Genomic DNA, 17,143 nt, shown 5'->3' with positions numbered 1-17,143 from the left:
TAGAGAGCCAGAAACCCTAAAAAAGCTCGAGCTTTTAAAAGAAGTTGTATTACTGACAACAAACATGTACAAATTCAACCGATACCGTGACTGAACAGATAATGGAAGACCTCATTAAAATGTTTGAAACATTTTTCTTAGTATTTTCCCATAAAGAAAAACAAAACCAAATTGGCTTGAGGTAGAGAGTGAGCTCTTCAGCATGAAACGGAATTCTTTCAATCTGCCTGCTCCCAAATTCCTATCTCTACCCTTCCTGTCTCTCAGAACAAACACATTCCACTGGACAGGATAACCGAAACATGTCTCCCCTTTAACTCTCCTCCCCCACCAACACACACATACCTAAATTGTCCAGAATCACTTAAAGCAGTTTCATCACTCTTTGCATAACAGTTAAACTAGTTAAGTCAGTTAAAGACGAAACGAATAAAGATTCCAAAAAATTCCTTAAAGCCTGTCTCACCTTTTGTTTCCATACAAATGCATGCATTTATGACCACTTGAAGGGTTGCGCCCTTGTTAATCCCGGGGTATTAACTTACTCTCTAAGTACCCATCTGAGTGAAAACAGAGAATTTGGGAAGCATGATGGAGCAGGTCTGTGAGTCTGAGTGACATGTGTACTAATTGTTTCACAAGCCTGCATATCTTCTTATAGGTGAAGCAGACAGATTCATTGTTTTTCTTTCACCCTTTCTCTGATGATTACCGAAAATGATTACCACAGCATGAGCATGTTTCAACCTGAATCTAATTTTAATCAAAGCGTGTTCCGCTTTAAGAAACTTGACCAAGCGTTCACTTCAATTTCATCACACTTCCATTTCTCAATAAATGTATCATCCATTATATTTCACTGTAATATGAGAAAGGAGGCCTTTTCTTTTCTTTTCTTTTTTTTTTACACTTTATAAAAGATCTTAGAAGTTTTATTTAAAAGTTTTATAAGTTTGATTCACTTCAGAAGATACTTCAGTAAATTATATTTAAATGCCTTTAAGATATAAATTTGTTCAACTCATCCTGCATGTCCTTTTATCATTAAGACTATTTCAAGTAACAGAATTCACACAAAAAGTTCAAGAAAGTGCAAGCCTTTGTTTAAAATACTTTAGACACTTCTCACAGGCTCAAGACATTTTAGCTTGATTAAAGGAAGGAAGAAAGGAGACTGTTGTGAAAAACAATAGTATTGGTTGAAATGCATTCCATTCACTGAAAAGCCACACGGCAGGAATCCGACATGGATGAACATGATTGGTCTGAGGGAGGAGCTAGTGGGCGGGACTACAAAGGCTGGAGTTGCTTATAAAGCTGAAGGTCTCCCTCACTACTGCCCTGTGCATTCATTTGGCTGCCTTCCTGCTCTCTGTCCATTCTGCCTTTCTCTCACTCAACTCATTTACTCCAACCAAAATGAGCACGCTGCAAAGCTATTCTGTGCGTTCGTCTGGGCCCCTGGCTCAGGTGTCCATCCAGCGCAGCTCTGTGGTGCCCGCTTTCCGGGCAGCCAGCATCTATGGTGGAGCTGGTGGCAAGGGCACTCGTATCTCCTCAGCCTCCTATAGTGGTGTGCAGAGTGGGCTGGGATCTTCTTCCCTGTCCAGCTCTTTCCAAGTAAGTGCCTCTGGGGCCACAGGAGAGATCATGGGCAACGAGAAGATGGCCATGCAGAACCTGAACGACCGTCTGGCCTCCTACCTGGATAAGGTTAGGACCCTGGAGAAGGCTAACAGCAAGCTGGAGGTGCAGATCCGAGAGGCTCTGGAGAAGCGAGGCCCTGATGTACGTGATTACAGCCGCTATCAAGCCATCCTGGATGACCTGCGCAAAAAGGTGAGTGACTTTGAAAAGTTTGTACTATTCATTTCACTAGTGCTGGTCTACTGCTGGTCCCTAAGACCAGACTGGCCTCTATGAAAGACAGTTTGTTCAGAGCTCTGGCCTTCAGACTCTGGAGCAATATTGCACAGGGTCTCTTTGTTCTCCACCACTTTGACCTTTCTTCCACCTAGCAGTGCTTTCTGTTTTTTTTTTTAATAGTAAAATGATTGTGAGAAAGGTGATATAAAGGCGACTGTGATTAACCCTGTCTCTTTGAATATCTCAACAATGCAGAGGACATTAAATATATTAGATACATATATAAAGAAAGAGTCTATGAAAGTCTGTCTCAGGATATCCAGGTGTCTTTCCTAGTTGATTACAAAACTATGAAAGTCAGGTTTGATTGTCTGAGAACGAGGGATGGAAAAGAAAAGGAGCAGTGCTTTCAAAAGAACTACTAATGGCCTTAGTGGGGCCCATAATTCTTTCTTAAACGTGGCATGCTGTTGAGTAAGCATTTCTATCCTGTTTTTATTCATCACTACGTACCAAGATATTTTTGTGGTTTCCTGCAGCTTGAAATTCCAGGAATAGGGAGTAATACTTGGAAAATCTGAATGGAATGGAAAAAAGTTGAGGGAGTTTAGACTGAGCTTGACCAATACAAAATTGAGAGACATTACCGGTGAAAGTGTAATAACTTTTAACCCATGTCCCAAGTCTTACATTTCACAGAACGGATTTTTAACACTGGCTAATGGAAAGAGGAGAGACAAATATGATTAAGCACTGACAAATATGATAAGCACTCAGTGTTAAGTTCACACCTTTTTTGCTGTATGTCCAAACAAGTAAAGTAATATTAAGTAAACATAAAGTAATGTTGAGTCAGTCATATGGTTGTCATTCAGCAGACAAGGTCAGGAAGCTTGATCAAATATAAATGAGCCTAAAGTTTGCATTTGTCATGGTCAGTCAAGCAAGAATACGTCATACTATGTTCCTTCATGTGACTTACAAAGATAAAAAACTTTTTGGATTATTTCAAATGCACAAATGACAACAGTCATGACAATAAATGTTCCATAAAAGGTTTTATAATTATGACTATATCAAAGTAAATTCACATCACAATTATAATATTATTTAGTTACTATTATTATTAATAATAATTATTAATATAATTATAGTAATATTATATTATACTTAAAATGCCCTCATAGCAAAAACATTTAGGAATACAGGAAAGTGAAACCAGTCTGTTTGAACTTCATACATACATGTAGCCCACACCCCAGTTAGCATTACCTATGAGCCATTGCAGCTAACAGACATTAGATCACTGGAGTTTAGCATGATGGGTTCCTTCTCATTGTAATGACAATAGGATATGTTTTGCGTACTACCAAACAAACCTAACCTCCCAGGCTAGGAGAAACAGGAAACCTGAAATAGCCTCCACCCTGCCTTCATCACAAGCTTTAGTGTCCCCTTAAACAGGCTTTGCCAAAGAATTAGTTGTTTGTTAATGATTATCCCCTGGACACTGGCACCTGCTGTTCTCCTGCTCTTATCTAAGCAAACTAAACCTGCAGAGCAGAGAGCACAACTGCTGCCCTGGCAGATGATCATAGCCAGTAATTTCGCCTTTGACTGCGATAGTTTCAATTTTACTCGACAAGTTCTGTTTATTATGAGCCAATTTTCCAATCCTTAGAATTGCTAAAGTTTTCTAACTTATATCTTCTGATTGTTTGTAGGTCTTTGATGCTACTGTGGATAATGCCCGACTTGTGCTCCAGATCGACAATGCTCGCCTGGCAGCTGATGACTTCAGAGTGAAGTGTGTACACAAGCTTTTGGCATAGCAAATCATGTTTTCACTAGAAGCCCTTGAACTGTATGCATAATAAAGATCACCTGACTCCAGAATTGAATCGACCATTGGAGCAATGCAGAGACTGACTGATCTTTTTTTTAATAGGTATGAGGCTGAGCTGTCCATCCGGCAGTCAGTGGAGGCTGATATTGTTGGTCTGAGGAAGGTCATCGATGATACCAACATAGGTCGCATGAACCTGGAGAGTGAGATTGAGGCCCTCAAGGAGGAGCTCATCCACCTCAAGAAGAACCATGAAAATGTAAGTGAAGTCTAGCATCTCCAAAATACCCACTGATAATCTTATGCACGACAGTAATGTTGCATCATTTTTGATCTTGGCATCATTTTTTTGTCTTCATAGGAGGTAATGGACCTGAGAAACCAGATTGCTCAGTCAGGAGTGCAGGTGGATGTTGATGCTCCTAAGGGACAGGATCTGGCTCAGATCATGGGGGAGATCAGAGCCAAGTACGAGAAGATGGCCCAAAAGAACCAGGAGGAACTCAAAGCCTGGCACGAGTCACAGGTACAATGAAGACAGAACTGTGAAATATAGGAATTTTGAAATGTTCTAATAGTTCATTCTGTTAACCCTATTTCATACTAGTAAAATATTGAAGAACATGTTATTTCTGGTTTTCAATTCATAATCTAAAAGCTTCATGTCATATTTACAGATCCAAGAAGTACAGGTACAAGTCACACAGAACACAGAGGCCCTGCAGAGTGCACGAACAGAAGTCAACGACCTCCGCAGACAGATTCAGACACTAGAGATCGAGTTGGAGTCACAAAAGAGTCTGGTGGGTTCCTTTTGAATTTCTCCATGTGGATGATGATTGTATGTGATGGATGAACAAATGGGAATTTTCACTTTGACCCATAAGTACACCAATTCTTTGCTTAACAATGGCCAATAGCCAAATATTCAAACACCCTTCTGAGGGTAAGCTACAAAGATGGAATTGATTGAATAGTGTGGTTTGGTTTAAACTTGGTTTCTGTTCTTGTTGCAGAAAGCTTCGCTGGAAGGCACACTGCGGGACACGGAGATGCGGTACAACATGGAAATCGAGAATCTGAATTCCGTCATCCTGCAGTTGGAGGCTGAGTTGATGCATCTGCGCAACAACATCCAGCAGCAGACACAGGAGTACGAAGCTCTTCTCAACATGAAGATGAAGTTGGAGGCTGAGATTGCCACCTACAGAAGACTTCTGGATGGCGAAAACTTCAAGTGAGTCTGTTTGAAACTTACGGTCATTTTATTGTCCAAAATTTGTTGATTCGAGAGTTCTTGTTCTCAGTTAATAAGAGTGATCTTTCTTAGGCTCGAGGATGCTGTTGATGAACAGAAAAAGGTTAAAGTGATGACCGTCACACAGACCCTTGTGGATGGAAAAGTGGTGTCCTCAACCACAGAGACCAAGGAGAGGAAGTTGTAATCAGTCACCAAGCCCTCACCAGCAACACAACACTAACAACTCATGAGCCTGTACTGACAACCATTCACACAGTGGGTGGTGTGGAAAAGTTATTTATTATATCCCTAGTGCCTTAATTCAATTGGGTCAGTGCTAATATATTTTAGTATGAATTAATTTTATGGGAAGCATATCTAAAGCTACAGGAATCAAAAGCAATGTTAATAGCATACAATATTTTTGAACATCACAGATATTGTGTACGTTGTTCACAATGTGTACAGTTTCTTATTTGCTTGTTGTGTTGTGTCCATCTGATCATGTCCAATAAATTCATGTCTCATTGTTACTTTTGGGTTGCAGTAAATTTTGGTGTAGTGTTTTCAGTGATGATAGTATTAAAACCTATGAATTAAGAACTATAAAACCCACACTTCAGGGTTAAATACTAATTGTGTATTCATACTCAAGAATGATGTACTGCCATTTGGAATGAAGTTCTTATTCTAGTCCCTACAGTTGGTGCATCTATTTGCATGAATATTTACAAAGCAAAGTTTGACCTGGCCTGAACACAATGTGCAAGGTCACATGGTATTTAACTGACACAAGGAAGCTATTTTAATTGTCTAAACCTTGCATTCGATCAGCTGAAACTCTCCACCTATACTTCAGTATATACCTTTTGTATCATATAATATGTACAATATGTACATAATTTAGCATAATTTTTGTATCATATAAAATATATAAATATATAAAACACTACATGGATACATGTATGAAAGATCAAATATACTGATCATACCCTATCATACACTTACATTTTTATTACAGGGAATAAAAATTACAATTTATAATTATAGAGAAGACAAATTTAGATACAAATAAATTAAGGCAATATTTTATAGAAGTTTTATAGCCAAAAGTTTTATAGCCATTCTAAATCAAGGAAAATCAGTTATATTGGTTTTGCAACAATACAGACAGCATTTTGTTCTTACTGGTAATTTCATTTGCAAGTAAATAGATAACAAAATTGGAGAACAGGTTGGATCTTGGAATACTCCTTCATATAGAATATTTCAAGCCTTTGCTATTCTTAAGTCTGTGCGTACGGCTAGCCCTCTTCAGTTCAGACCACAGGCTGTAAATAAGGTTTCACTGGGTTGCCAGTGAAATGGCCAAACAATGCAAAACATTTTTTCAATACGTTCTGTATTCCTGCAACCATATCTATGGTGATCTGGATGTCTGTTTGAGGTCATTATTTGGTTGAAAGGTGTATATGTAGCCAGATTTTGACCTCCTGGCAGAGGCAACCAGGTCTTGTACTAAAATATCCTGGCTGAAAGAAGATTCATCTGACCACAACAAAAAAACCTGACAACCCTGACTAAACTGTGCGGTTCAGAGCCTGTAATCTTTGGGTTGTTCTTTTCTTCACTCACAATCTTCCTCACTGTGTATAGAGTCAGGACATCCTTTTCCCAGTGAATATTTTTGAACTGATCAAATCTTCTTCTTATTATTATTATTATTATTATGGCCCTTTTATTATGGCTAGCTTGCTATTATGTGAGGAACATAGTGTTTGTGTTTGCTTTGTACAGGGATCATACTGTAGAAACATTTACACAATACAGAACTGAAGGCCACTGTGGCACAGTAGTCATAGTAATGTAATGGATTTTCAGTCGTATGCCAGAAGGACATCACTAAAGTGTTTACACAATCCAATATAGATTTTCCATGCCAAGATAGATCTGACGAACCCCATCCTTTTAGTATGACATTATTTACATATTAGGTTCCCTAACTATTAGTAAGCTACTAACTCTAATAATACTCCACTAATATAGTAATACTGTTAATTTATTTATGGATTTCATCATTATAAAAGCTTGCCTGGTATAGCAAGGGCAGGGTCACATCATGTAAAGATCAACTTGATGAGTAGTGAAGAATTTATGAGTTCATCATCAGTAAAAGCGTGTTTTTGACATATCCAAAAAGGTTAATAGGTTCTTCTTTTGCTATTGCTTTGGATGGAATATGAATCCAGAGTCTAAAAGTTTATTTGTAATAAAGCACTGATATAATTAGATTTAATTATAGTTAGAATTGATGTTGTACATATTTATATTAATAACATCTAAAGCTACAAATGTAATTATTGAATCAGAGAGTCAAATATACTATGATGTTCCTGTGTTGCTGTGGGTTGCTATGATAATCCTGTATTGCTGGCTTGCTTTGTAATCCTGTGTCATAGGTGTTGGGTTAGAATTGACTGGAAATTGGTACTCATACACCATACACTCATACACACTCACAAAAGAAGTACCACTACATTGTGACAGACAGAAGACAGCAACCAATCAGAGTGAGCAAGAGTGTGCCAGATCACAACACTATAATCAGAGGAAAAATGTTTCAAGAGTGACGCAGTTTAGCTTATTGTTCCTTGGTGAACAGGTGAAGAATTTATTCTTGTTTTGTTCTCTATTTTGTTGGGAAGCAAGTGAATGATAGTAATTCCTTCAGAACATCTCATTAATGTTCAATGATACATTGATCTGGGGCCTGATGTATAAGTGCTGCATACATACGAAATCCCCTTTAAAAATCCATAAAGAATTTTACACACTCACACACTGAGGTAAATGTAGATAAGTTTATAGATAAATTTAGCATAGTTGTGATTAGATTTGACACATGTGGGAAAATTTGGTGAAATTCATTAGACCTTTTTACTTTTCCACTGCTCCAAAGTGTAGGTTTTGTGTGCCTTAGACAAGGCTGTGCGTGTTTGTGTGTTGTCTGTCCCTAAACATCAGAGGCCATAAATTCCACCTTTAAAGACAGGCATTCAGTTCAGCGGTCATTTTTGTGGCTGTAGTTTTTTGGTGTGTAGCAACCATTCTGTTAAATATCTATTAAATGTCCTAGTTCAGGAGTCTTGTGACCACTGATTGTGTTTGCCAGGGCAGTTTGTCTCTGTCTTTTGATGTGTTTGGCTCTTAATTTTAGTGGGTAGAATTGCTACCTCACAGCTCCAGCCTCCTGGCTTCAATCCAGAGCTCATGTTATTGTCTGTGCAAATTTTCGCATGTACCTCCTGTGTTTGTGTGAGTTTCCTCTGGATTCCTAGGTTTCCTCCCACTGTCCAAAAACATGCATGGAGGCAGAATGGCTATGCTAAATTGCCCCTGTGTGTTAATGATGTCTGGCATGTATTCTCCAGCCTTGTGCCTAGGGTTTTTGGAGCCCGGGATTGGCCCCGGAACCACCACAACCCTGACCAGAATAAAGAGGTAACTGAAGATGAATGAATGAATGAATGAATATACTATTTGAGTAAGACTCTTAACCCTTAGGTACTCAGTTTTATCTCTGAATTATGCCAAATGAATGGAAGTAAGAGAATATGGCTTCTTTGAAGCCCTGATAGTTACGTCAAATTACTTTGAATGTCATAACTCTAGTATCTCTAAGGGACGATTGTTATACCTCTTTTCATAGTTGTCACGCACTGTTACAAGGCTTTCAACCCAATATGACTCAGCTGCTATATATACATTGTTATTTAGGTACTTCAAAGTTAGAGTACTTTTTCATGTGGTGTTTCATGTTCTTGGTGTTTTTCCTACATACGATGTATACACTGGACTCATAATAAAATTCTGGTTTAACACAACCCAAGTAAGGGAGAGTAGTACTTGCTTTAGAAGTGCTTTGTAGTGAAACCGTTCCTACGTATTCCTGCCTTATGTCCAGCGTTCCTGAATAGACTCTCGATGCACCGCAACCCTGAGCAGGATGAAGAGCAATTTAATACTCTCTTTTCTGTGGACTTGAACCTGAACCTTGAATGATGTAAGCAAATTCATGTGATGTATGATGAAATAAGTGTGAGGGAGTATCTGGGCCAAATGTTCTTCCCACAGGTTGGCAAGCTGTTGATAAGAAGATCTGTTATGAAAATGACTGAATCTCAAAGTCTACATTATATTTATGGAGCCAAGAGTGAGGTAATGCATCCTCACAAACCCTGAAATCCAATGCTTTTTACTGTAGGTAGCAACAGACATGCTCAACATTTCCCGGGCTGGTAAGCAGAGTGTGTTGATTCTTCACACATGAGAAGACACGCTTGTAAAATCAGTCACATGAGTAACACATCAACTGTATGCTAATTATATAAGCCATGTTAATTATTACACTTGCCTAGGTCCTGTATGAGACCTGAAATAGAATATGTCACGTTTTTTTTTTTTTTTTTTTTTTGTTTGTTTGAAAGCCCCATATCACATGTCAAGAGGGAACAACAGATCTCTGCAAAAGTGCAGCATGTCAGGTCCTGCTTTCAGCAACATTGCTAACCAGTACCTCTGACTTCAATTCATGCTTCATTCTGCATTACATTTTTTATTCAGGTTTTTTTTTTAAAGAAACTCTTAGCTTCAGTATGATATTATACAGAATCAAGGAGGTGAACCCAATGAACTGATTCTTGAATAACAGACATCTATTGGCAGTGCACAATCCTTACATATAGAAGGTTCCACTGTGGTTTCTTATGAAAGGAGTGCTTGTGGCAGGCTGTGATGCAGATTTTCCACAAGTCATCCCTCCTCTTTCACTGCTGCTTGAAAGAACCCATGTGAAAGAAAAACTCAGAAAACAGCTGGAAAAGTTGCAACAAATTTTATATATTGCTGTAATAAATATTAATTTTTTTCTGATTGTCTCACTCGCGTCCCAGTTTGAAGCACAAAAATCGATTATATATGATAATAATATATAACATAATGATGATAATAGCTGGGTATCATTAAAGTGCTAGCTAAAACTTGTTGTTGGGTAAAAATACAAATTCCACCACAAAAACAAACTGGTTGGTGATCATTCACAACTATCCACCTAAATAATGAACCAGTAAATGCCTTACCAGTTCAGCAGGAAATACTAAAATAGTATCATATTGGTTTCTTCTATGCTCTTACTCCCCTGTTTGGCTGATATCTGATACCTTTCCTTTGTGCTTAAGGTAGGACAAGGTGATGTGAGGGATAGCCAAGACGACATATGCCTATGAAAGCTAAAACACTCTGAATAAAGAAAGGAAGATAGACCATACTTCATGTTCCAGCACTGGTGTAATACACTATAACAACTCATTCATTCAGCTTCAGTAACTGCTTTATCCTGGTCAGGCTCACTGCGGATCCAGAGATTATGTTGGCAACCCTGTGTGCAAGGTGGGAAAATTCACTCCGGATGGGACATCAGTCCATATCAGAGCACCATGCACACAATCATGCACACCTAGGGGCAATCTTGCATAGCCAAACCACCTACTTGCATGTTTTTGGATAGTGGGAGGAAACCAGAGAACCCAGAGGAAACCCATGCAAACGCAGGGAGAATATGTGAAACCCTCGACCCATTGCTGGCCTACAATAATAATATGAATATAAATATTTGTTTACAACAGTACACTGTGTGTATTGCTAAACAGAGTATTTCCTTGGTTTTGTCCCATTTTCATCTCAATCCACCTTGTTATCTAGTTAATTTATGTCTTAAAGCTCTGTATTCTGACAAGGTCACAAAGCCCCCATTTATTTTCTCATTTCCAACTGTCTTATTTGAGTGGTATTAGGCATATTATGGTTCTGTTTTCTCCATTTGAAAACTTCTTAAGGTCCCAAACAAAATTTACAGGAATCTTACATCATAAGAATCTTTTCACAAACACTGGACTTTAATTAGTCATAGAAAGTCACTGTGAAAGGAAGCTTTCTCCTCATACTGGGCTATTTCATTACATGTTAAATGCATGTCTCTCTTACACTAGTAATTAACACAACATTACTTTTCTGATGTAAATCAAATAGAAGGTCCTATATGGAACTGGAGGGTGAGAGATTTTGCTCTTTGAAGATGGCCTCATAGCTCCCTTTCCGCATGTTTCAATATCCTCATTCCATTTCTTCGGCAAAACCTCTTCATGCTTCGTTTGAATTTGTTAGGGATGCAGCATCTTATATTTTGCATTTGGATTTGGTGAGATTAGAGACTAACCTTCTGCACTTATATTATGTTAGTCTTGTATTAAATTCAGCCACCAACAACTAATGGAATGCTCTGTATGTTTTTTTTTATTTTTTCTATGTGGAAATTTGTTACCAAGACTGTTAAAGCAAGAAACATCTAAAAAAAAAAAAAATAGGCTAAAGTAAGTCATCTCCGGAAAGTGTCAAAAAATCAATGTAACTAGCCTCGAGTTATCAAAATAACCTAATAATGGTTGAAAGCAGTTTTATAATAGCTTATTCCTGTGAAATGTGCCTACACTAACTGAGAATTTTATTATGAACACCTGTACACATACTCATTCATGCAATTCGTCAAAACATGCAGGTACGGGCCAGCACCTTTGGGTAATGTTCACATCAACTGTCAGAATGGGGGAAAAGATCTGACATGGTTTTGACCATGTTTTTTGATGAGCTGGTTTGACAGGCTGGTCAGAAACTACTGATCTACTGAGATTTTCACACACAACAGTCTCTAGAGTTTACTCGGAATGGTGCGAAAAACAAAAAACATCCTGTGTGCAGAGAGTCTGATGGCTGAGAATGGCCAGACTGGTTCAAGCTGACAGAAAGGCTACAGTAACTCAGGTAACCACTCTGTATAATTGTGGCAGAAAAGCATCTCAGAATGCACAATACGTCAACCTTGAGGTGGATGGGCCACAGCAGAAGACTTCGACGTGTTCCACTTCTGTCAGCCATGAACAGAAAGCTGGGGCTGCAGTAGGCACAGGCTGACCAAAACTGGATAGTTGAACACTGGAAAAACGATGTCTGCTGAGGCACACAGATGGTAGAGTCAACAGCATGAATCCATGGACCCAACCTGCCTTGTGTCAACAGTCCAGGCTGGTGGAGGTGGTGTAATGGTGCAGGGAATGTTTTCTTGACACACTTTGGGCCCGTTAATGCCAATCAGTCATCGCTTGAATGCCACAGCATATTTGAGTATTGTTGCTGACTATGTGCATCCCTTCATGCCCACAATTTACCCATCTTCTGATGGCTACTTCCAGCATGATAATGCACCATGTCACAAAGCAAGAGTCATCTCCAACTGGTTTCGTGAAGTGAAGTGACTTGGTGACCCATACTCGGCATTTGTGCTCTGCATTTAACCCATCGAAGTGCGCACACACACGCACGCACACACACATGCGCGCGTACACACACACATACACACAGAGCAGTGCCACAAAGATTTGGGGCTGTTTTGAGAGCAAATGGAGGCCCTACCCAGTATTAGTATAGTGTTCCTAAGAAAGTGTTCAGTAAGTGTATAGGTTAGGTGTAGGTTAGGCCCAATCCCATTTCTACCCCTTAGCCCTTCCCCTTTCCCCTACCCCTCCGTTTCATGCATTCACGTGAATGGGTAGAGGTGTCTTGGTTCTCTTTTGGTTGGAGGGGTAGGGGTAAGGGAAAGGGCCAGATAGCCCTTCAAACGAAGATTTTTCGGGACCACTCTTAAAACGAAGGGGTATACATTTTCTCAGCGTAAATCGGCTACAGCGGCAACATGGCTGCCCGAGCGAACAGAAAAAGACCCACAAATGTAAGCATTATTGATGTTAATAAAGATTTTAATGAACATAAATCATTTGTTTTATGTTACATTCAATCGTCTGTTCATATTTACGGTGATGTTATTCAAAGAAATGTTTGCAAAAGATCGCTAAAGTTTGCTAACGTCATATCATTACAGACTACACGATAGTGCCACAACATATTTTCATGTCTGATCAGGGCTGTAACCACCAAAGACATTGAGGGGGGCTAGTTCCCCCAATAATTAGAAATCGCTAAACTTTTTTCTCAAATATTGCCAATTCGAGAGAGAGAATTAGGACCTAGATGACGTATGATGACGTGCAACAGTATAGTAGTGGTGTCCCAATTCTTAGGGGAATATTTTCACCCCTACCCCTTGACACTCTGTTTCAAGGGACAAAGGGAAGGGGTAGGCGTAGGGGTAGGGGTAGGTGAAGGGGTATAAAATAGAATTGGGATTAGGCCTTAATGTCAATTGTCAACCATTACACAGTGCTTCCAAATGTTCTTATCTTTCTTCTGATCAAATACTAAACTCACAAAGACCACATGCACATGATGAAGCATCATGATGGGAAAAGAAATTGATAGTGAAAAAGAGAAATGTTCTATTTAACCACTGGACTGCTGATCAGAAACTACATACTGTTCTGTACGTCTATTTTGTTCCCTGATATTAATTTTGTTTTTGCAGTGGGCTGTCTTCACTTCCTTTGTAGTATCATACTGATTTTGTAAACAAATGAGTAAGTTCCTCTCTTTTCTAGAGGCTTCTTCTTAGTCAGATAAGATAAAATTGGCTGAGCACAAAACAAGTAGTAGTCAAGAACACTGCAGGCTAGCCGTTATTTTTTCCCCTCGCCATGTGTTAGTCATCATGGTGTGGTGTGTGGCACATGGCCCCACCGTTCTGGCATCTTCCACGTTTAATTTCGGGAAAACCCAGAGGAATGCTAAGCAGGGTTACCATGGTAGCCTGTAATAAAAACTCCTAAATTTGGGCTTCTCCATGGAAACCAGACTTTTGGTTTGACCTGGGAGGATAAGCAAAACCGTATGCTATGGCTGGAACAGCTTACTCATTCCTTTTACCAATATACAGTCTTACAAAAGTAAGAAAGTAGTCTCTTAAGAAAGTACCCTGTATCAGTATTTTCTTGTATTATTCATTGTTGCAACAACAGAATTTGAATTATATGATTTATAACTAACCTCATAGAAAATTATTTAAAAATCTAAGGAAAAGAGCATTTCATTGCATATATGAATTAAATCCTAAAATAAAACCCTTTTATCTCTGGCCTGTTCCATAAACTTACAGTGAAAAATGTAATAAGAGCAGCAGGGTCTGTTTTTGTGCCTTAGGGCTGTAATGTCATATCCTTGATTATGTATGAATAGAGAATTTGCATGAGCCAAATAGGAAATAGAACCAACTAAATTTGTTAATAACCTGGAAAATAGCACCGTAAAAACAAAAATAACTGCACGAAAGGGAAAAACAGTCCAATGCACATCTCTAGCTGAGACCAATTAAGAACTTGAGTGATGTAGCCCGAATTCACAGACCATGCTGTCAGTGCTGCCATTTCTACCTCTGGGGGGGGGGGGTTTCAACAATGTTCCAGTGTTTCTGCGGTAATTCATATTTATTCAAAAATCATAATAATAAAAATAAATAACTAACATCCAGTTTAGGCCACACCCACATCAGTCTGAATTCTGATACAGATACTGATATTCAACACACTAAACAGATACAGGCATTGTGTTACATCTCTAGTGTGTGTAGTGCCAGTAATCATCACCCTCTCATGATCTTCTCTACTTACACAAGCTCTAAGAGCAACTTAAGTTCTGACTAAAGCCTTGAGTGTCTAGCATCATGTTCACATTCCATCACACTTCAAAGCAATCACAGACCACTGCAGAATGCTCTCTCTCTCTCTCACACACATACACACACACACACACACACACTACTATGACCTATGACCAAGCTTCTGAAGTCTTTGTTACAAGATAGTAGTGAAGTGGTAAAACGTCATCCACCGTAGTCTTTATTAACCATCAACCAGCATATGTTTTCGGATTGAAAGGCCCCAAAGTATCATTAAATATCATTAAATATCATTAAGAGACATTTCAATTAACAAAATGTAATGATTCTTTTTCAGGTATGCTTTTTCATGATTGCTACAAACTCTGTTACAGGTTTCCAAGGAAACAAATTTACAGTTGAGTTCAGCTGAGGAATTTTGCAGACCCAATGGGGTACTGGCACAAATCTTATGTGTAGAGAATCTCAGGGACAGAGAAGATATAATCCAAGACGACAGGATGGCTAAGCCTAGCCCTGATTCTAACAAAGCATGGGAGGGTGCTAAACTGTTTTGTTTCAGTGTCACGAGATAGGGGCATGAAAAAAGCCTGAGCAAGAAGGGAAATAGCATTCATCCAATATCTTGTCTGGCCTTAATCTCTATTTTATAAGCAGTGATGCCTTGTAAGGGCTTTCAGAATCCTTCACAGAATCCTGATACTTTCAAAGACATTTCTAAATTTGTTGGGCTTATGAGAGATAAAAGCAAGACATTATCTATCTTTACATAAATAATGACTTATGCGTTACTTTATAGGCAAAACACCTGGTTTCAAGCTGACACTTCGCCAAGAATTTTACTTGACAGTTTTATTTTATTTTAAGCAGAGGAGCCTTTTTGACATCTTCAAGAAGACAGAACCAAAGCTCCGGCCAAACATAGTGTAAATTCATGCTATGTGTAGAGGAAGCACTGTTTCTTGCACTGACACTGTTTTGTGGTGCACACTGAACTCTACACTGATTGAATCCAGAGGTGTCTTTCATATGAAAGCAGCCCTTCATAATACTGACATTATTGGAAAACAACCACAAAAAATGCTTTCATGCAGTTTCACAAAGCTGAAAATAAAAGAGCTGAGAAAAAAAGAAGTTACTCTTCAGAACTTTACAGGGGGATATTGTCTTTTTCCGCTTTTTTCTAACTGGCCTAATAAGAAAACTGCCCTGCTGACCAAGTGACATAGCAGAGGGTTCAGGGGTCACATTGTAATAATGCCTCTGGATGACCAGCTTTCTGTCTTTTTCATTGGTTGGGCTGATCAGAGTCCCGGGTTACTTCAGATCTGACCAAAAAAGGGATTTTTAGAGCTACTGGGAAACTATCTCCCCCACCATCTGGGGAAATGACTGACATGTTATGCAGCACAAGGAATGAATTTTGCAAACATGGTCTGGTATTAACACAAATCCCATAACGAGGGAATGCCAAATCTCAAGGGATAAAGAGAACATAAGCCTGGAATAGAGGATAGGAAAGATTATTTAACATAGAGTTTTATAAAGTACTTGCGCACTGGCAAGAAAAATGAAGGATGGCGGTAGCTCCCATCCTGCAAGTTGAATCTTATCCTGATGTTATCATCAGTTACTGATGGTAAACATCATTTAAGCATGGGTGTGCCAAATGACTCAAGTACAAACATATGCAATGCTTAATCTACCAGGGATAGAGACAGCAATTAAGGTATCTGACTCCTTAGTTGATCTTAGTTGATTCTCCTCTGTTGTTTTTTCATAATTTTTTACTTCATCATCCTTTATCACTGTACTGGATTATCATGTCACAATTCGTTGAGTCAGTGCTCTTATCTGAAGAGGTTTCTGGGTACAGTACAATAATCTAAAAAAATCATTACCTGAGACAATTTCAGTCATTTTTGGATCAGAAGGTCTGGTGGTCTTAATTTTTTGAATGAAAGCGTCTGAGAGAGTGTCTGAGAGAGTGTCTGAGAGAGGTTGTTTTTTTAAAAAAAAAAAAAAAAAAAAACACTCTCAGTGGGTGTCTAAGTCCAATTTAGAGACTCCAGTTGTAGAGGTCTGTGGCATGTATGGACAAGTGATCCTGGTTGTATATTTACTGCCCACTGGTTGATATTCTATTCTTGCAAAATCAACACCTCTGATCTTATCTGAGTTACATACGGTAAATCACATGATGATGAAAACAAGCCTATTTATACAAATATGTTGGTATTTATGCCTTTTGACAGATAGTGTGTCCTGGCATACTAGCATTCCTGATTATATCAGTGGTTTATAATTGCCAACGTGCAAAAGAACAAAGTGGAATTCCGTTAGCAGACTAAATAACAAAGATTGTGCAAGGGAAAGTCTATGCCAGACTCAAAGGCAAGGTGGGTGAGATTGTGAGGGCTGGTGTGGCTTCCAGTTTTCTTTCCAAACAGAAGTTACACCCAGTAGACTTTTGGAGATCATTTGATTAAACAAGTGTAAACAGGTGAGACTCCTG

General features: G+C 38.8%; 1 protein-coding gene across 1 annotated transcript; it reads left to right on the top strand.

Moving 5' to 3' along the window:
* Positions 1-1,324: 1,324 nt before the first annotated feature.
* Positions 1,325-5,485, top strand: LOC113530599 (keratin, type I cytoskeletal 18). The gene is made up of 7 exons (XM_026920738.3): positions 1,325-1,839; positions 3,591-3,673; positions 3,815-3,971; positions 4,074-4,238; positions 4,390-4,515; positions 4,729-4,949; positions 5,043-5,485. The coding sequence occupies exons 1-7, from the start codon at positions 1,420-1,422 to the stop codon at positions 5,155-5,157; spliced, it is 1,287 nt and encodes a 428-aa protein (XP_026776539.1). The 5' UTR covers positions 1,325-1,419; the 3' UTR covers positions 5,158-5,485.
* The last annotated feature ends 11,658 nt before the right edge of the window (positions 5,486-17,143 follow it).

The sequence above is a fragment of the Pangasianodon hypophthalmus genome, chromosome 16 (assembly GCF_027358585.1).
Source record: "Pangasianodon hypophthalmus isolate fPanHyp1 chromosome 16, fPanHyp1.pri, whole genome shotgun sequence".
In the NCBI taxonomy this organism is placed as follows: domain Eukaryota; kingdom Metazoa; phylum Chordata; class Actinopteri; order Siluriformes; family Pangasiidae; genus Pangasianodon; species Pangasianodon hypophthalmus.
Note: the sequence above shows the minus strand (reverse complement) of the source record. Positions and strands in the feature narration are given on the sequence as shown.

Coding starts and splice junctions, on each gene's coding strand:
- LOC113530599 (XM_026920738.3), top strand. CDS start 1,420: ATGAGCACGCTGCAAAGCTATTCTGTGCGTTCGTCTGGGCCCCTGGCT. Junction 3,674..3,814: donor GCTGATGACTTCAGAGTGAA/GTGTGTACACAA, acceptor TTTTTTTAATAG/GTATGAGGCTGAGCTGTCCA. Junction 4,950..5,042: donor CTGGATGGCGAAAACTTCAA/GTGAGTCTGTTT, acceptor GATCTTTCTTAG/GCTCGAGGATGCTGTTGATG.